The sequence below is a fragment of the Mauremys mutica genome, chromosome 3 (genome assembly GCF_020497125.1).
Source record: "Mauremys mutica isolate MM-2020 ecotype Southern chromosome 3, ASM2049712v1, whole genome shotgun sequence".
Taxonomy (NCBI): domain Eukaryota; kingdom Metazoa; phylum Chordata; order Testudines; family Geoemydidae; genus Mauremys; species Mauremys mutica.
The window spans coordinates 151,301,200-151,322,973 of record NC_059074.1 but is presented as its reverse complement, the minus strand read 5'-3'; the positions used below and the strand labels follow the sequence as shown (position 1 = coordinate 151,322,973).

At 46.1% G+C, this 21,774-nt stretch overlaps 1 protein-coding gene across 4 annotated transcripts in view; it reads right to left on the bottom strand.

The window, feature by feature from the left end:
- Positions 1-21,774, bottom strand: part of DAAM2 (dishevelled associated activator of morphogenesis 2) — a 257,533-nt gene that overhangs the window by 133,993 nt on the left and 101,766 nt on the right. For 3 of the 4 annotated variants that reach the window (XM_045009137.1, XM_045009135.1, XM_045009138.1), the window contains exon 2: positions 16,747-16,949. In XM_045009137.1, coding sequence (XP_044865072.1) covers positions 16,747-16,920 — 174 coding nt within the window. In that variant the 5' untranslated portion in view covers positions 16,921-16,949. Of the gene's footprint in view, positions 1-16,746; positions 16,950-20,362; positions 20,436-21,774 lie in introns of those variants that run through there. The other variant, XM_045009136.1, reaches the window with a different exon arrangement.

The window sequence follows — 21,774 nt, the reverse complement described above, 5'->3', positions numbered from 1 at the left end:
CCCCAGGGTAAATACATTCATTGCCTGATGCATGTTGACTGAAAACAAAAAGTGCATTTTAAATCACCTACGTAAACACTATGGTGAAGGTGTGATGGTTGTCCGCAGTTAGCCACTCACACCCTTGTGTATCTCACTGATCAAAAACCCTGATAACTAGTATGACACCTACTGCACTGACATCATTTGAGCTAATAGAACACAAGCCAAAGATTTTTTTTCTTTAAACCGTTTAAAGATTAACAGGAAACCTCATAAAACCTGGGAAAAGGAACAGGAGAGGGTTGGGCATTTGGCCTTGTGGATCCTGTGCATTTCTTCAATGTAATTACTTTTCATTATTATTGTATCGAACATTTGTAATACAGACTCATCGCAGTGTAGATGAGGGAGCCAACAGTTTCATACTGACAGATTCATCCAGCTGTTGCTGTCAATGTTGAGATGTAACACTAAGGCCTGACCTCTCTTGGCCATTACAAATCCCATAGTCTTTTCCATGACTCAGGGGCATCCCTGGCCAAATTCCAAATTGGGTATTTACATTCTGCCTACACAAAATTCCTCTTCAGTTTCAGCTGAAGTGCCCCACTTAATAAATGGTTACATAACTTTGTTGCATATTGGTAAACGCACTGTCCCAGAGGTGGCTGCCCTGTAGTTCTGGGTAAGTGATTCTGTACATAGTCAGCAAAGAGTTTGGGGAGTCCTAAGGACGAAAAGGTGCTATAGAAATGTGAGTTGCTCTTATTACATTTGCACTTAGAGGCTCAGAATGGGGATCAGTGCCCCATTGCGTAAGGCTCTGTACACACAAAAAACAAAAGAAAGTCCCTGAGTCAAAGCGTTTACAGTCTGCACAAGAGTTTACACTCATCAGAATTGTTACTAATGAGAGCAAAGCAAAATCTATGAATACGAGACAGTGATGGAGATTTGCTGCTGAGATCCAGAATACAGTAGTTGATCAGGTGTGTTTCACTGTGCCTATAAGCTGCTTGTGCCTTGGCTCAGTCAGTCGTATGCAGAACTTGATGTAACGTTATCCTCATTTTATAGATGGGGATACCGAGACACATAAGTGAAGTGACTTGAACAAGGCCCCAGAGGGAGCCAGCGCCAGAGCTGGGAAGAGAACTCAGGAGTTCCTGGCTCTCAGCATTGCTCTTGATGGGTGTTCCCTTGTCAGGGACCGAGTTAGTTTCTGCCCTGATCCTCAGCAAGACTAAGGAGTGGGCCCTCACCGGCTCACATATTGAATTTCTGCAATGTTTCTGAAGCCGAAGCCCGAGCCCCGCCACGTGGGACCCTGGGCAATTGCTCTGGTTGCTACCCCCTAATGCTAGCCCTGCACAAGTTTTAAAGACCCGTCAGTACAAAATGCAAATAGGCGTCTACAGGAGTGGCCAAGCCCCAGGTGGAAACCATCAGTCTCTTTCCTTCCCCTGGACATAGCACCCCTAAGGCAGAGAAGCTGTTGAGGGGGCCTGGAGCGATGAGCAACATGGAAATTCCCCTCAAGGGTCTCTCTCCCCTTTCTGCACCAAGAACGCAGGTGGATTTTCCAGTTGGATTCCAGAAGAATGCAGCAGAATGGCTGCTGATTTGCTGCATCTGCTGATACCAAAATCTTTTTCCCCACCCGTCACAGAGGAAGGCACCAACCAGGCACTTATCCCAAAAAGATGGCACACTGCCCATTCTCCCCCAGATGTGATAGTACACAAAGATATTGAGGTATTATAGAGAATTACAGCACCTACCATGTACACACAAATACTGTATTGCATATCACTCAGGCCATAAGCTTTTCTGATCTCCGTTGTTAAGCAAGATGGGGAGACAGACAGAGATGAAAAGAGTGCAAGAGTAGTAGATTAATTAACTGGGAGTGGATTCAACAAATCAGATTCAATAAATTCTCTCCTACCTCTCTGCTCTCTACTTCAACTTGTTATTTGGTGGGTCCTCCTCCTGCATTGTCTCACTCCTCCATCGGGATCTCACTAAGTTCCATTCATTCCTCTTCTCCATTCACAACATGTCATTTACTTCCACAGCTTTGACCACCACCTGTATGCTGATGACTCTCAAATCTGCCTGAACGGCCTTTACACCGGCATCCAATCCCACATTTTAGCTTCTTTGTCCCTCTCTGACATCTTTGCCTGGGACCATCTTGGACTCTTCCTAATCTGAGTTCTTAGATCCAAGTTCTACATGGTTCTCATCTCCTCAGTAGTTGATGGTCTCCATCTCCTTCTCCCTTGCCTCTTGCCTCCTGGCCACAGTCAAATCCTGCCCCTTCTTCCTCTACAGCATTAAGATCAGACCTTTCCCTTCTATCCCTGCAACTAAACACACTCATCCACATGTTCAGCATTCCCCATGTCACTGCAACCCCCACATCGCCCCGCTCCAGTTAATGAAAACCACGGTTGCAAGGATCATCTTACTGGCCTATCATTCAGGCCACACCACTGCCACCCCTTTAGATCCATCCACCTGCTATCCCTTCAGCACCACATTGAAAGTGAGCACAAGAAAAAGCTGAAGTCCTACAAAACTCTGCCCCTCCCCTCCCTAATTATCTACGTCACTCCACACCCACTCCAATCCACCAACAAAGCCAGCCTCAATTCCCTGCTTGTCCATTTCTCCCCGTATCCCAAACACCTCCATGCATGCCCCTGCACATGGAATGCCCTGCATGAGCTGGTCCCCAAGACCATTACCCTCCTGCTACCCTGTCCTTTCTCCAACCTCTTCCTATTTTTGTCACCTTCTTTCATTGCATCACATCTGAAATTGGACTATAAACTCTTGAAGGTGAGGATCAGGTCTTATTTAAATTGTGAGGTGCCTCGCATTATTTTGAACTCTATAAAACACTAGAGAAAGACTTTTAGGAACAGCATAAACTGCTACATCCATACACAGGGTAGCTAGATCAGAGAGCAGACAAAAGAATATACTGTTGTATTGCCAGTGCTGCTCTGTTCCCATTGGAGTGGGCTGAGACGGGTATCTGAAGTCAGCAAGACTATAAGGAGTGGAACCGCATGGTAATAGAAGTTCATATATAGCATAACTTCAGGAAAAAAAACCAAAAAACCCAAGGAGATAGTTTGATTTGTACTCAAACTGGTGCTGAAAGACCCAGGCAAGAGGGAAAGAAAGCACGATAGGCTGACAGTGCCAGCCAGTATGTCCATCCTGCACTCTCAGTGTCTTATTTTAACATTTCTTTGCCACAAATTAGAGTCCTAATGGGATGCACAATTTTTACTGTATCAACATCACTGCAGTAAGAAATAGGCCACAGTGTAGCTTTATATGAACTTCTCGCTCTAACTAACGCAGCTCTTACCATAAGTGCACTTTCAGCTATGTCAGATCATGCAAGCGTTTTTGACTCAGTTGATAATGTATTAAAAAGACATTGTGGAAGGATGATTTCTTAGCAAATGCACCAACGCTAACAACAGCGGAGAGATCCTATCTTCTACACAACCTACAAGCATTCAATAGTGGACAGATGTCAAATCAGCTTCTTTGTACGTCACTCTCTGTTCTGAGAAAGTCATACCGATGGGAACTCATAGCAAAGCTTGCATTTCTACCAGTTGCTCTGTTCTCTACCCTCTTTTTGCTGGTGAACACACCTGCTCCCGTGCTGCTGAAATTCAGTAATATTCCATTGAAAACAATGGATTGCTAGGATGGATGAAGCGCTTTCCCTCAGCACAGTAGGGGCATCCTACACCTCAAACGTGTTTGCCACGGTGAGTGGGTCCTATCTGGGACAGTCTCTAGGCACAGTAGGTGCATCCCACCTGAAACATTTCCAAACATTTCATGAGCATAGTGTATGCATGCTACCCAGAACTTTAAGCAATATAGCAAATACTCTCTACCTGGGGCATTCAGTAGCAGCCAGCCACCATGGAACAAGCAAAACATCACATGGGCCAGATGCTCAGCTGGTGGAAGTTAGCATAGCTCTGTTGATTTCAGTAAAATAATATTGATTTACACTAGCTGATATCTGGCTACAAGTTCTGTGATAAGGTAGCATTCTAGCAACACATGCTGTGAGGTGAGCCATTCATGTGGTTTCTCTTTGCACTAACTGTGAACAGGAATTTCACAAACACATGGGTAATGTTGTGGCCGCTGGCTTCCCCACACCCAGGACCTGGAAACACAAGCATAGACCCTGATTTGTGCTTACTTATAGAAACGTGCACTCAAATCAGGACTTGCCCATGAGAATCAGGCTTTGTGCATGAGTTAAGCAGATGCACATGCTTTTGAAAGTCTGGCCCTGCAAGACCAGAACCTCAAAAAAGAGTAAGTCTGTCGGATAGGTTCATCAAGGATTACTGCACATCAGTGGCCAAGGCTTTTAACGGACTGCAACTGGGCAGTCCACCTCTCAAGCCCCCACTCATGGTCAGGTGTGCCTTTGCTGCACCCTGCTTCAGTTTCCCTCAGATTTCACACACAGGCTTCTCTCTGTGCAACCCAGGATCTGGGCTAATTAATATCGAAATTTCAAACAAAACTCAAAGACCCACAATAAAATTCAACCCAATCCCCTGCTTTTAGTTGATCTCTCCCAGCACTACCTGCCTGGAATCTCCTCCTCCTGGTGTGTCAAATTCTCCTGGCAGCCCCCTGCTTGCTGCAGCTCTTCTGCAGTCTCTGCCACAGCTTCCTTTTTATAAGGACCAGGTGCCTTCCCTTAAACCCATTTGGGCAACAGGGAATCAGTCACAGGTGCACTGGACCTCACCCTCTGTGAAAGGGGCCAGTCACTCTATGGCACTCCCATTGCAGTCTCTCACCATGTCTGGCTTTTCACTTTTTCTTCTCCATAAGACAGGAAAGAGAGGAAGTGTCTGAAGGGAGTGAGCCACACGGCACAAGCAAGAAGAGCCTTTGCCTTCAAAGTATTGCTCTCTTAACAGCTTCAAAAATCTGAATCAACAGCCCATCACATAGGCCAGTGATTTCAATGGAAATGAATCACATCTGACAGCAGTGTAGAAAGCTATAATCTGGCAGCTACAGTCTAACCCTTTGTGGTCTGGCTCCCCTCAGCTAGGAGGGTACTCCACTACTGCAGGGCCCTGCTGATCACCTCGGCCTTCAGAGGATCACCTCAGATAATGACTAAGACCCATGTCCTCTTCCTGGCCCCACCTGATATCTGAGAAATACAAGTTAATCTCTTTATTGGGATTTTTCTTACAGCCTCCACTGAAATGTTCCCATTTAACAGCCTCAGGGAAAGGAGGCAATAATTAGGAATGGGTAAAGTCTCTGTTGGTCCAAAGCCAGCAAGTCTCCTGCTCTACTGGAACCAGAGCTGCTCATATGTGAATGAAACGGAGGGGCCTCTCCAGATCTTGATTGCATTTGGCACAAGAGCACTTTCCTGGTTAATTAGGAACAGCGATTCAGTATATAAATGTATATCGGGAGTGGGCTCAGGCAGCGAAAAGGCCACATGTCTGGGAGGGGGAAGGGGGGAACAGAGGCATTTTAAAAGTATATTTTCAGTGAATTTTCTACTGATCAATGGCCCTGCTAACTGAAAGGCCTCTATTTAGCCACCAAAGTGGTGCTGTACGAGCGGGATCAATTTAAGCTATCCAAGGCTGGATTAACCCATCACTGGGCTCTAGGCAAACATATGTTTGTGGGCCCCTGCCTTCTAATATGAACCTGGGCACCAGGTTGTAATGCCACTTGCTCAAATTTGACCCAGCTACTCCTCAGTTATGACAGAGGATTGGCCAGGCCAAACTTGAATAAGTAGCACACGGGATTGCAGCAACACTCAGGATGCCCCTCTGTCATTACACGAGGGGTGGCCAGGCCAAATTGGGCTCCCCCGCCCCTGGAATTTGGGCCTTAAGCACATGCCTAGTTTTTTTATGCATGAATCTGACCCTGAAGCTACCCACAAACACCTCCCCAGAGTCAAGTAGGATCCTGATTTTCTGTTTTGCAGAAAACACTTCAAAAACTTGGAATATCCTTTCCAAAACAGAACTAAATCAAAAATTTTGAAGTTTCCGGCGAAATGAAATTCTGAAAAGATTTCATTTTGGGGGTAAATGCCACATTTTGTGTCAATAAAATACAAACATTGCATTCTGCTTTTGACTTTCTGTGTATGATAAAATGTAAATGTTCCACCTTATCCGAGCACTGTTCCTTTCCCGCCCTTGGAAAAGAAATTTTGTCACAAATCGACTCATTTCTGCAAAACGTGTCACTTTCAATGAAACAGCATTTTCTGAAAGGGAAATATTCAATTGGAAAAATTCTGCCCAGTGTATTTGTACACTTCCCCAGCCAGCATACCCCATCTGTGTCCTGGGTACCACCAGTACAGATAGGAGCCCTCAGTCTCCAGGACCCAGTCAGTTTTTCACATTTTTTCAGAGGTAGAGTGTCACCTAATACCATTTGCAGTGGTGGGTCTTGTTTTGCTCTTTCAAACATGGACCCTTGTCCTCTGGGAGCTGGACTGATCACAGCAAACTCCTTTAACACAGCCTACTGAACAGCCACCATGGCTTTGGGGGGGAAACAGCAACAGCATCACTAAGTCCTGGTCTACACTAGAAAATTAGGTTGGTTTAAATACATCGGTCAGGGATGTGAAAAATGCACACCCCGAGCGGTGTTGTTAAGCTGACCTAAGTCCCCAGGTAGACAGCACTAGGTTGATGGCAGAAATTCTTCCGTCGACCTAGCTAACACCTCTCGGGGAGGTGGATTATCTATGCCAGTGGGAGAAGCCCTCCCACTGGGATATGTAGCATCTATACTGAAGCACTACAGCATTTTAAGCATAGACATACCCTGAAGGAAAGATTATCAGCTTTTCCCTTTCTCTCCAATTCTCCTTATAATCTCCACTCAGTAACTTTCCTGTATTCGCTACAGGTTAGGGTTACCTGCTGACCGAGTTCCCCGGTCAGCCCCAGGTTCTGATATTGCTGGATTTGTCCTTCATCCTATAGGATTTTAAAAAAAACCAAAAAAAAAAAACAAAAAAAACAAACCTGAATTTCCTTTAAGGAGAGAAAAATCACTTTTGGCAGTAGGACACAATGCTGCATTGTGACAGAATGCAATGTTGACAGATATGCTGCACTGTAAATCAGGCACATTTTTCTCTTGTGAGACGAAATAGCAAATGTGGAAAGAACACATACTAAGCAGGTGAAGGCTAGATATAAAACACTGTACTCAGAGAGACTACATGATGGTAGCCAACGTAATACACAGTTATCAGAGTTAAGAAACTGTATAACAAACACAAAAGGTGGCAGTTAGGGACAGGTGAACCAGTCCAGTGAATATTAGAATTGTCACAAATGTTTGCCCATAAGGTAAATGATGCTGAATTAACTGCCCAGGAGATAGAGGTCCTACGCAGAACAGGTACAGTAGGGACAAGAGTAGTACATGCTTCCCATACTAATCTCCTGCAATGTGTCTGTCCTGGAGGATGAACATTAGTGGGAATTCAGGCTTCATGGCCCATTCATTCCTTTGTCTCTCTGACAAGACTGCCAACAAGAATGCCAACTGTGATGCCGGTTTCTGTGATGTGCCTACTGGGAACCGAGACCAACCAACTCATTTCACATCCTCCATGACACAGCCATCCAAATGTTACAATATTTAGTCACTGCCAACCTTGGGCTGCATCTAAATAGGTGACCTAGAAATGAAAACCTAAAAGACTGGATATGGGGCATGGAGGTTATCTACTCCCCTCCCCTCCCCATTGTTCATTCTTGTAATGGAGTAGAAACAGATGGAGGATTTCAAAGCGTGGTTTCTCGCTAAGTGCCCATTTGAGCCCCTTCCTATCTTGTCTAACCAAATAAAGGTAGGGAGAGGCTCACTACCCCCAAATAACCTAGGTCTCACCCTTGCACATATTCCTTAATTCTGAAAGGACTAGATTCCCTCAACTTCACCATGCATAGTCCCATCAAAGTACCTACTTGTGTGGGTTGCACAAACACAGCATCAACCTGAAGGGCTGAGAGAGCCAGCAATCTCCACCAGAAAGCCAGTAAACACCACACACACTGTGCGCCTACAGTTGGGAGGATGGCTTCAGAAACAGCAGTACCACCACACCTGGGAGATTGGGCCACCTGCTATGGCAGTCACCATGGGACAAACTGACTAACAGGGGCTTACACTTCAGTGACATCCTAGGACATTCCATGTTTAGAATCCAGTTTATCCAACCCAGATGAGAACTGAGTGAGTCAAGAGGCCACTGCAGGTGGAAATGGACCAGGAAAGTGTTAATTCAGGCTGTTTGATACCCTAGGATAGAGGCTCTTAACAGGAGCATCTCAGTGACCCTGTGATGCAGGGAGAGAAATAGTCATTCCACTCACTTCTAGGCTGGATGGCAAGAGCAGTGATCATAGGCAGAGAGGCAGGTTTCAGGCAGACTGGAAGTACTCAGGCAGAGTCCAGCCCGAGAGGCTTTTTGCACCTGTGTAGGGGAGAAAGAGCTTCTAGGCCCCTCTATGAGGCACAACACAACACAGTAGAGCTCTCTCCTAACTCAGAAACCAGGAGTTGTTTGAGGTGCCAAGGAAACCAGCACAAAGGGTGATGTGATGTGAAGTAACAGGAGAAGGAAAGAGGAGCTGGATTTTTGGTGATAGATGGAAGGGATGGTCAGTCCCTAGGTTACCAGGTAGTGCTGCACATCACTGTGTAGGTGAATCGAGCTTGCTTGCCAGTCACAGTTAATCTCATTCCCTGGGGCAGCAGGGGCAGCAGATGTTGGGTCCTGGGGAGAAAAGTTCAGTACTTGCCCCCCCCCACACACACACCTGGTCTTTCTGCAGCTGGGAATGCTGCAGAGGAAGAGAGACTGGATACCCAGTCTCTTGCTGCTCAGGCAGGGAACCCTGCTGGAGCAGTAATGGAGACACAGGTTCAATATCTATCTTGCTTACCACCTAGGCCAATGAGGGCCAGGAGTCAGACCGGGCCCTAGGGGAGAGAGCAAGCTACCCTCAACTAAGCAATGACCTACCTCTCCAGCTGATTAGGGAGCAATAGGGTCTGAAAAGTGGGGAGAAGTTTAGGAGGGAGTCCTCTGTATTCAAAAGGATGATGTGGGGTGGAACATAGAAGGAAAATGATGGAAAATCTTAAAATCTTCAGACACAGAGTGAATGGAAATTCTTTGTCTTAGAAAATGTCTGGAAGGTCAAAGCTGTTTCTATTGTTCCTTGGCACAATACCAACTTAATTAAACAGGACACACTCAGGGAGTTTAGGCCCAAAGTTGAGTTATGGATTTAAAAAACAAAACAAAAAACAAAAAAACGCAACATGGATAGAAATGTTTCATTAAATTAAAAAGTAAATTAGTTTTTTGTGGGGCCAGAGAGAGAAGATGGATTTAACCATTCCCGTTCCTACTGGAAACCCATCATACAACAGTATTGCATGCAAGAGAAACAGAAAGTGAACCTGAATTCCATCTAAATTCAGTGTCCAAGCTGAGGATGTATCACAGCCTCGCAATACCTATGAAGTTCAACAAGAAATTGAGGATGGGGGGGGGGAGGTTTAAGTGATTTCCCCTTGATTTGCACTAGATTTTAAAACAAATCTTCCAGATTTTCTGTAGTTCTTCTTCAGTCAATAAATCTGTGCAAAGGAAAATATATGCTCATAGCATGGCCACGTTTGCCAGCAGGCACACACTGGGGAGATCACCAGCAGCACTTCGTTACAAGGCAGCATGCACAATGCCAGCGGGGGATGGGGAGGAAGAGAGAAAGAGCAAGCACAAGAGAAGGTGGAGGAGAGTGAGCAAAAGCAATCTAGAACTGTAGGCCAGCGCCAGCGTTATCATTTATGGGGCACAAAACCACCCCAGAGGTGCGCCAGTATGCAGGGCCTCCCCTACTCTTGTTCTACCACCAGGAGAGGTGGAGGAGAGAATCTGGCCCCAGATGTTCCTTTCTCTCATGAGGCCAGTAGGGCCACAGAAAGAATTAGGACTGGCCCTTGAGATGCAAAGCTTAGCTGAACTAGGGAGGCCCCAGAAGCACAAGGACCAAAGTGGGTGTTTGCTTTGTGTCACAGACTGGTGCACTGGACATGGACATGTTACAACAACAACAACAACTGCTTCAGAACTTGTGCCTATCTCTGTGGGCAGATGGCTTGGTGAGTTAACATTCCCACTAGGAAACCATACATGCCATAGGCAGAGGCAGCGCCCACTGAGATCAGCTAGGTCTTTAATTTGCCCCCATGAGGGGATTGAAAAGCCTCCTTGCTTTCACTGAGAACCTGATTGGGGAGATGGGACCCCAAACATACCATCCAACTGCTAGAAAAAGTATCCCAACACATGCCAAACTCTGTCTCCCAATTTGAAAGACTGGGCTTCCAAAAAGCTAGCTGTTTGGAGATGAAGTGAAAATCATGAGAACAGCAGACACTCATCTGACTTACAATATCCCATTACATGGGCACCTGAGGGGATCCTTCACAGGAGATACTTCCCTCAGAGTCAGGTGGAATGTCCAGAATACTGAATATTTACTGGGCTGGAAAAAAGCCATGCTGAAAAATATCCTGTGAACTAAGGTTGGTTTTTCCATGTTGTCATCTAAAATGTGGGACAAGGTCCCAGATTTTAGCTGCACAAGGGGAGAACAGGCTTGGGCTTTTAAATGAGAGATAAATGCAATCAAGTGCAGGAATATTTTTCATTATACCCTTTTACAGAACAGATGGCACAGGCCAAGCCATACCCTCTGGGCATGCTCCAGGGAGCGCAATGCAATGTTTGTCTCACTAGAGATCTCAGACTGTCAGTGCCACCATTTCACTCAGGGATTTGGGTCAAAAGGCTCCACGGTCATATCTGTTTTTTGTCTCAAAGACCATAAAGGATAAACAGTGGGGTGGCTGGTATACAACACAGAGCCTTCCCAAGCACTTCCAGGTCGCTGATTTACACTGGCACATTTACAGACTGAACCTTTCTAATCCAATTAAAATCTCATCTCAGCCGTCAATACAAATGTGGTCTGTTCTATTTTAGTGTTTCAGAGAACATGCATTAGCCTGCAACTGTGGGTGAACCAGGTCTCCCGGGCAAATCCTGCAATCTACCAGCCTAGTTTCTATCACAGGCAACCACATTCAGAAATCCTTTGCTATTGTCCTCTCTACCTACCTACTTAGGAACTCATACAACTTCCCTCACTGTAGTATCTGAGCACCTTCCAAAATTAAGCAACACTTCCTTATCCTTCTGAAAGAGAGCACTTTTCTCCCACAACTAAGTCCCCCAAAAATTACGGTTCTAATAGTATTAAGAAATACACAGAAATGGATTTCATTTCTTTAGATTTCAATGGTTTCTTTTTTAAAAAGAAATACATGCCCATTTCAGGCTCTGGGCATATGTACAAATGGTACAACACACACACACACACACACACTGTAGTGGGGCAGTTGCCCTGCTTTGGCAGAGAAGGGGTTAATAGCAGCCCTTGGAGAGGCTGCGCAGAACCCAGCCAATCAGGGAAGGGCAGAAAGGCAGCCAATCAGGGCCAGGCTTAGCCCTATATAAAGGCTGCAGAGCAGAAGAGACAGGAGTCTCTCCCTCACCAGCAAGGGAGGAGGACTGGCTCCCAGGGATAGCACCTTAGATTGAGCAGTGCTGAGCAGGCTTAGGGGAGCAGGGGGAAAGCTCCAGCCTGATACCTGCTAGGGTAAGGCCCCTGAAAGGGCAGAGAAGGTGCAAGGGCCAGAGGGAAGTGGCCCAGGGAGTGCGAGCAGTAGAGGGGAGGACATGGCTGCTGCCAGAGGGTCTCTGGTCCAGGACCCAAAGCAGTGGGTGGGCCTGGGTCCCCCCCGCCCCTTCTTACACTGCACCTGGCCATGGAGGAACATGGCCCGATACAGACTATGGCTTGCCCTGAGACAAAGGGCTAGACTTTGGGGCTGCAGTTGGCCACGAGGGCAGGTGCAGATTGAGGAGTACTGACACCCCCACAGAAGGGGACAGATTCGAGTAGGGTACAGCCAGAGGGCTGCGTCCAGAAGAGGACTAAGCAAGCAAGGGAGCAACGCGGGTCCCAGACAGCACAGCAGAGCAGACAATGGGTGAGACACCACCTGCAGAGGGTGCTCCACAGCTGGACAGAGCTAATTCCTGGTGCAACCAGCAGGAGGCGCCACGGTGGTGAGTCTTCAGCCATTACACACACACACACACACACAGTGTGTGTGTGGGGGGGGAATTAAGGGTGTTTATGGGCCAATTTGTCATGGTATGAATCCTCTTCGCTCTAAGGATGAAACCAAACTTCTGAAGGACAACGAAGCCATCAATTCTCACTGGAAAGAACATTTTGAAGATCTCCTTAACCATAATTCTGTAGTTGCAGAGGAAGTCCTTGAGCAAATCCCTCACTGACCATTTAGGAATGAGCTCTGAGACCCTCCGAATTTTTATGAGGTACACAATGCCACCAAGCAGATGAACAACAAAGCAGCAAGTCTAGATGGGATCCCCGCTGAAATCTTTAAAGATGGTGGCCCAGAGCTAATTCGACCGCTTTACCTTCTTATCCTTAAAATCTGGATAGGAGATATCCAGTGAAACGAGGAATGCCCTGATTATTCGCTTTCTTGAAGAGGGTGACAAAGTGGATTGTGGAAATCATCACGGTATCTCCCTCCTAGCCATTGCCGACAAAGTTCTGGCATGGATGCTTGCAACCCGTCTTCTGCACTTGTCAGAAGAAATTTTACCGGAGTCAGAGTGATTTTCAACCATGTTGTGGAACTGCAGATATGATCTTCACAGCACAACAGCTGCAAGAAAAGTATCGGGAGCAAAACTGACCACTGTACAAGGCTTTTATTGATCTAACTAAAGCCTTTGATTCAGTGAATCACCGTGCCCTCTGGACTGTACTTTCTAAGATCGGATGTCCTGATAAATACATCAATGTCCTAAAATTGCTTCATAACATGAAAGCGACTGTTCTGAGCAGCACTAGCTCCCAGAGTGAACCTTTCAAAGTACAAACAGGAGTCAAACAGGGCTGTATCATCGCTTCAACCACATTTGCAGTTTTTTATTGCTGTCATTTTTTACCTAATTGCTGGGAAGTTTACAGATGGCGTTAAAATCGTTTACAGAATGGATGGAAAGCTGGTCAAGCTTAGCAGGCTGAAAGCCAAGGGTAAGATTTCCACAATATCTATTGAGGATCTTCAGTATGCTGATGACAACACAATCTTTGTCCTCTCTGAGAAAGATCTTCAAACTATCTTGAATGTGTTTGCCAATGCTTACGCATGTTTTGATTTCACTCTTAATATCAAGAAGACTGAAGTGCTCTATCAGCCCTCTCCAAATGAGGTATTACATGCCCTATCTATCAAAATCAATGGAGTGGCACTGTAGAACGTTGACCATTTCCTTTACCTTGGATGTCATCTTTCATCCAAGGCAGATATTGATGCAGAAATTCAGCATCGCCTGAGATGTGCCAGCATAGCTTCCCCCCCACCACCACCATTTACGGAACAGGGTTTTCGATCACGACATTTGAACAGACACCAAGCTTCTTGTTTATCAAGCTGTTATTCTCCCAACACTGTTGTCCAAGTTTCGGACCCATACAACCTATAGACACCACTTGAAAGTCCTTGAGAGGCACCATCAGTGCGGCCTTCGTAAGATTCTGAAGATCAAATGGAAAGACAGGCACCCCAATATTAGTGTTCTGGAAGAGGGAAAGACCACCAGTATCAAGGCAATGATCATCCGTCAGCAATTTTGCTGGACTGGTCACGTTGTCCAGATGCCAGCCATTGCCTCCCAAAACAGGTCCTGTTCGCTCAACTGAAAGAAGGGTACCGTGACATGGGTGGACAATGGAAGCGTTATAAGGACTTGCTGCAGGACAACCTAAAAAAAGTGTAACATTGACCCTGATGCTTGGGAGACACTTGCCCAGGATCGCTTAAAATGGAGTGAAGTCCTATGTGATGGTCCCCTGCACATTGAACTTGCTTGCCGACAAGCTGAAGAGGACAAGAGGCACAGGAGGAAGGAGAGACTGGCTTCCAGTCATGGTCAACAGTCTCCTGCTGAGCCTGAAAACATCTGCCCTCATTGTAACAGAACTTTTGGTTCAAAGATTGGCCTTATTAGCTACCTGGGGACCCATAACTCCCATGGAAGATGATCATACTCGGTAACAAGTGATCGCCCATCATTATATCTATATCATATATACACACAGTCTCCTCCCAGAAATGCTTCCTCCCCACCAGGAAAAACCTGGCAGAGCATCATAGACCCTGCAGTGGGACTTGAAGGTCAGCAGATCCAGGTTCTGGCAAACCAAGGTGGATAGCAAACACTTCAGGGACCTCCCATGGGGAAAATAGCTCTGTGCTTTGGTTGACTTCAGCCATCATAATATGACATTGATAGAAAGACAGGCTGAGCTAGCCAGGACCAGCCATTTAAAGATTTGTAGGTGAAAAATTAACAATAAATTGCACACAGAAATAAACGGCAGCTGATGTAGATCACAGGGCATTAGTGTAATGTGCTCCCCATAAGAAACATCAGCCAGCAAGCAGGCTGCCATATTCAGTGTTATCTGCAGTTTCCAATAGACTAAAGGGTAACCTCATATAAAGCACATTATAGTAACCCAGTCTCAAGCTGAGACAGGCCTGGGTCAGTGTGGTGATATCCACATCCAAAGGAAAAGGTTGCAACCTTCTGACTAACCATATATGATGCAAAAACATCTTGGCCACTGCAGCTGTTTGGTCATCCTGAAGCAGCTGAAGAGCCTTTTTGCCAACTATTTGACAATCAGGCATGTAACTCCAATTGAGGGAGCCAGTATCTTCTTTGCCAATACTACTGACTTTCCCCACCCACCAGCATAACCTACGTGTTATCTGTAGTCACACACATCTCACCCTTATCTAAATCACAGTCTTGCCCAGACACTGGATACGCTGGTCAACTGCATCACATGGGTCCCGCTGGGTGTCCTTTTCCTTCTGTAGACACCATAATACAGTGGTCCCCAACACAGTGCCCGCCAGGGCATCTATGTGCACCTGCATACCAGCTGGACAAGCATCCGCCGAAATGACGCCGAAAAATGGCGTCACCACCAAAATGCCGCTGATTTTCGGCGGCATTGCCTCTTGAAGTTGCCGCTTCTTGGCGGCATTTCAGTGGATGCTTGTCCACCGGCCACAGTCCTCGGTGGCTCATCGTCCAGTGCCCACCACCCAGAAAAGGTTGGGGACCACTGCCATAATACATATTGTCTCCATCTCCCCCCAGTGGCCTCACATACATGCTGAACAGGAAGGGGGGAGGGGAAAGGAGTGGCCATGAAGAACGGAATCCTCCAGCACACTACATTAGAGGAACCTTGGAGCAACTGAGAAATTGCTCAATACTGCCCCTTGTTTTCAACTGAAAAACTGCTTCCATTCCTGCTAAAACCTACAGCTGTGTCAACACCACCTCATGGCCCAAGGTATCAAAGGCAGATGACAGATGCAACAAAATTGCCATGGTTACTTGTTTCTCATCTGTCACCAGCAGGAAATCACTGACAACTACTATCTCCATTCCATACATGGGTCAAACCCCCAAATCTCCTGTAACAGTGCATTTTATCCCAAGGGCAGCCATAGGAAATTGATCTCTGGAGCAATGATCAGGGATCAAAGTACTGATGCCACGATAGCCTGATTTAGGGTTGGGAAGCAATTTCTCCCAAGGCATATTGGTAGGACTATCTGCCTAACCCTGTAAGAAAGAATCACTGTTGGTAGTGATTTAATCCCATTCATACCTGAAATAATATTGGTGTCCAAGTAATCGTCCATCTTCTCCCTTGGAATCTTAGCAAAGAACTATTCAAGGCAGCAGTTACACAGCCTTCTATTCAAGAGTGATTAACTAAACCCTACCACAACGTAGGAAAGTGGTCTACACAACTCACTGGAGGTTTTTTCCAGCTCCCAACAAGTTATGTTTCCTTCATCATCATGTATGGTTTGCATCATTACAGCACTTTAGAGCCCCAGTCATGGGCCAGGACCCCATTGTGCTAGGTGCCACACAAAACACAGAACAAAAAGAGTCCCTGCCCCAAAGAACTTGCATTACCCCACAGGAAAAAAACTCTCCCACACCCTGTAAAACAGGGGTCCCCAACCTTTTTAGGTCCAGGGACCGGTTTCGTTTGCCGGACCCTCCGCAGGCATGCCTGCGGGAGGTCCAGCTGAGCCGCGGGACCAGCGCTCCCTCCGCAGTCGTGCCTGCGGGAGGTCCGCTGCTCCCGGGGCTCAGCTGGAGCTTCCACAGGCACGCCTGCAGGAGGTCCACCGGCTCCAGTGGAGCTTCCGCAGGCATGCCTGCGGAAGCTCCAGCTGAGCCCCGGGAGCAGCGGACCTCCCGCAGGCACGACTGTGGAGGGAGCGCTCGTCCCGCGGCTCAGCTGGACCTCCCGCAGGCATGCCTGCGGAAGCTCCACTGGGTCGGTTCGCGGCCCGGTTTCTAAGAGGCCGCGGACCGGTACCGGGCCGCGGACCGGGGGTTGGGGACCCCTGCTGTAAAACATAAGGTCAATGGCAGAAACTCACCACAAGTTCGGAGAACCTAGCATTGAGCTCCTCCGCTGGTGGGATTGGGACAGAGAACTCCAGGAACTGGAGGGGGTTATTATCCTTGAGGTTGATTTCAGGGAGGTCGCTTCCCCCGAAGCAGCAAAGAAACCCCAAAGCATGACGATTCCTTTTCCGGGGAGCCATGGTCATGGTGTGAGATGCTATCTACTGATCATGATCTGCAAAGAAGACAGGAAGAGAAGCCATTAAATGACAATCTGCACCATCCAGCACAGGTTATTTGTGGTTATCACCATCAGTGTAACAGGAAGAGAACAAACTGATCGGTCATGCTAAGAAGCTAAATTAAAAAAAAAGTGAGCCATCTAGATGGACTGGTTAGTCAAGGCTTAATACATCACCACCACCTCCCATGGCTATATAGCGTCTTGCATCCCAAAGCTTCCCAAAAGGTTTGACAGAGTTAGGCTGGGACTTTCAAAGCAATCAGGATTCACTTAAGTCTGCTCCAATCAAAATCGGTGGGAGTTTTAACACTGACTCGAATTGGAGAGGAGTTAGGCCAAGGATAAGCCCTTTGGGAAAATCCCACTCAAACTGACATGCACAGCTGCTCAATTCATCCGCAGCTGACACAAACCCCCTCTGGGACAGAATGCAACAGTTTTTACCCCACACAGCAGACACCGATGATGGAGGAGATGGAAAGAGCAGAATACAATATTGCACAACAGTTTAGGACAGGAAGTGCCAAAGAATACTGAAGCAGTTGAAACAGCAGGGGACAATTCAGGTTAGCTAACCAGGAGCACAGGGTGCAGCAAAGGACTTTGGGAGGGGGCAGTCTTTTAGTTTTGGTAGATAAAAAAAACCGCTTTGGAAACCTTGAGAGTCCTGGAGGGGGCTTGGGTAAAAAAATCATCAGGCAGAATCACTGCTTAAAGACTGCTGCACACTCCCCCACAGGGACAGAGGTGGCTCTGCATAGGACTACTGTTCAAGAACTGCTACTTTAGCAGGGCAACAATCGGAGACACTTCAAACAAAATTGTAACTAGAACTACGCAAAATGTTTCATTCCACGTGGGGTTGTTTCAAACAACTGCTCTCCCTCCCCCACAAAAAAAATGGAAAATGTTCATGTTTTCAGAATTTTCCAATTGTTTTTGGCCAAACCCCCATTACTGGATTTTTTTTAAAAAAAATTGGTTTGTCAGAGTGGGTCCTTCTTGGTCAGGACTAAGGCATATTAGTTGTGAGGGGAGCTTGCAGTGCTGATGCTCACACTAAATCCGCTCTGGGGATAGACAGGACTCCAGTCTCCAACAGTTCTGGGGCCGTCAATTCAGCAAGTTCCATCAGAATTACACTCAGTGATGAAGAAACAAGGAATAGTAACTGACATTAACAGTCATAGGAAATTTCTATCTGTATTTATTTCCCCTTCTATATACTTGTGGTTTAACTCAGCATAATATCATACTGTTTTCTACCTGGCACACTGACCTAACTCCTTCCTCATTTCGCTGTGTAGGAAGGATGCACAGACTAAAGCACAGTTCACAATGGCAAAGAGGAGTGGGAGGAGTCAAACTAATTAGACAGCTATTTAGTAACCTCCCCTCTCCACCCCATATTCCTTCCAGAAGACAGATGTGCGGGGTCAGCAGTCTGCGGTATTGCCCTGGAGAAATCAAAAACAAAGATTCATGAGCCCTACATATCTGATTCACTGCAAGAATTTGCTTCTAGATACTATGCAGACACCTCAGGAAACTTGGAGTCATGCTGCCCTGTAATGAAAACATCTGATCCTCTGAGCTATTCTACAGTAAAACTAGTGGCCCCCAGCTCCCCTCATCTAATGGAATTAATCTCTGACCGCTGCTGGCTTGCTGGAGAATGGTTTTGTTTTGTCTTGTTCCTAAACAAGTCTGTTTATTGGACTAATACCTGTGTTATAACAGCCAAAGTTTTTCATCCATTCACTTGTGCACATTCTAACCTGAAACAGGTGTTTTGGCTGCTCACCAGAGATACTGAGATTTGGAGCTACAGTGGGAGATTCACCCTGATTGCACAAAAGGGCCCAGAACACAAGTTTATTGAAGTAAAGAAGGCTACAGCCCCAGACACACAAGTTGTAGGTACCAGCTGATATGCATGCCAGAACTTGGGAAGCACTAGTGTAACCAAATTTGCTGCCGAGTGCTTTTACACAGGCTGATATACACACCAGGTGCTGACCCACATATCAGGCACATGGGTTTGAAATGCTTAAAAACAGACCACAGTACAATAGCCTGGACTTTCATTTACACAAAGACCACTTTACACCACTCCAGCAATATAAAGGGGCCTTAATGTGAGTATAAACGGTTTAAAGGGCCCTAGTATAGTTGAGGATCTGACCTGAATCTTGGACTGATTCTTATCCTGGAGAATAACACTCACTCCCACTGTAAAAGATAAGAAATAATGAAGAGTGGGGGAGGTGGTCTGGTGAGCCCCCTGAGTTCTCTGTTGGAGACAACTGTTTAGCAGAATCAGACGGGTCTTTGTAGCTTAGGAGCCTGTCTACCTTATAGTGGAGAGAGTTTCCAGGACAGTGAATTTGTTATGAATGAATACAGATAATCTGGGTAAAAAAAGAAAAGAGTAAGATGGGCACCAGGATGCACTGCTCAGAAAAGTGATGTATTAACAGGTGCAATTCAAGATATCTTCCCCTCACACACAAAAACATCCCTGATGTCTGAAAGAGAGCCATATATATTCAGAGAAGAATCACAAACCTCGCCCATCAGGAAATGTTTAGTTGCCCACACATTGATCAGGAACATCCTCAGAATAACGAGTAGGGCCCTACCAAATTCATGGCCAGGAAAAACATGTCATGAACCATGAAATCTGGTCTTGTGTGCGCTTTTAGCCTATACTATACAGATTTCATGGGGAAGACCAGGGTTTCTCAAATTGGGGATCCTGACCCAAAAGGGAGTTGCAGGGGGTTCGCAAGGTTATTTTACGGCGGGGGACGAGGGGTGTCACTGTACTGCCACCCTTACTTCTGAACTGCCTTAGAGCTGGGCAACCAGAGAGCAGCGGCTGCTGGCTGGGTGCCCAGCTCTGAAGGCAGTGCCCCGCCAGCAGCAGCACAGAAGTAATGGTGGCAATATCTCAGCATGCCACCCTTACTTCTGCACTGCCTTCAGAGCTGGATGGCAGCAGAACGGCCCACCTCTGCAGGCAGTAGCGCAGAAGTAAGTGTGGCAATACCATACGATGCCATCCTCACTTCCACGCTGCTGCTGGCAGCAGCTCTGCCTTCAGAGCAGAGATCCCGGCCAGCAGTTGCTGCTCTCCAGCTGCCCAGCTCTGAAGGCAGCACCGCCACCAGCAGCAGTGCAGAAGTAAGGGTAGCAGTATCACAACCCCCCTGCACAGTAACCTTGTAACACCCCCCCACACACTCCTTTTTGGGTTAAGACCCCTACAATTACAACACCATGAAATTAGCTGAAATCAGGAAATTATTATTTTTAAAATCCTATGACGATGCAATTGACCAAAATGGACCATGAATTTGGTAGGGCCCTAATAATGAGGCCATTAATCTGTTTCTGCTTACTGCGCTTGGTTCAGAGTCTATGGTCTTGAGGTCTTCAGATTCTTATGGTAGGTGATTTTAGATTGCTAATTCCTGGGTGGGATGAGAAAGTAACTTGTGAGAATCATGAAACAGTAAACTGAACTGTGCTAAACTATGCTACAAAATCCAGACTCACGCTCATTGCACTACACCGGATTTTGGGTTTTGATAAAAATAAACTCAAAACTCAGCCTGTTTGTCAAACGTCCTCAGATTTAAAAAAAAACCTTCCAAGCATACCAGGGACTGATTTAAAATATTAACACAAAATGAAGTGTTTCATTTTAATTTGGGGCTGGGTTTTTGTTTTGTTTTTTTCCTTCCTTCCCCATTGGATATTTGGGCTTCTTTCAAACCTGAAATGCAAAATGAAACTGAGGGTGCAACTCCATGTGAATCAAATGAAAAGGTTTGATAGAAACCAAAAAGAATCAAGTTCCATACAACTCCACAAGCAAAAACAGCCAGTTAAATTCCATGTCAATGTCCTTCCAGAGTCAGACAGAGCTGAAAAGAGTGAATGCTAAGTTGAGCATATATAGCATTTCCCCCCCTGCACACTTTGCAAGTTCCCACGTTCTCACAAGACTTTGTTGTTTCAATCAAAGGACGACATTTCTCTATCTCTAACCCAGCACATACTGTTTTTGCAACTAAAATGATGAAGATGGAAAAATGATACCAATCTTCACTATGCCCTGAATGAGAAATACCGATGGGGGAAAACTTCAAAAAGGTTTGGAAATTTGTCTGAGTCAGTATACTTGGGCTGGAAATCATATGACAATAGGCTCATGATAGAGCAGCTTGCTTCCAGTCAGGCCAGGAATTTCATCAGAAAAAGTCTTAACTGGGGTTTCACCTGTTCCACTTCTGGGGGAAAATATGTACCAAGGTGCAGCAGAAATGAAGATTATGGAGGAGAAGGAAACTCATCACACAAGCTCCCCGCCTTCCCAGCAATGAGACTCCTCAGTAAAACTCAGCAGCCAGCATAGGGCACAACTTCTTGCTTGATTTCTCCTCCTCTCATTGCAGTGGCTTAGAAACCCAAGTACTATAAAGCCTACTCTGCAAAAAGTGTGCATGAAGGAGAATTCATCTACAGGCTGTGAGAGGATCAAAAAAATCTCTCATTCTGATCAAACAAAAATCAATAATAAAGTAAGTCAGAAGAAATCAGCACGTTACAGTTCAGTAATCAGACAGGTAAGGGCATCGATGAGCTCCTTCATGGACAGCAATAACGCAAAGCCACTTTTCTCATCACTTTTTAAAATAGAAAAGTACTTTGGGTCTGTTTCATGAATCAAGGGGTTATCCCCTGCTGGGGAGAGGAGGGATTGTTCACAACTAACATACCCTTTCTAGTTTATGTTTTAACTGCCAGA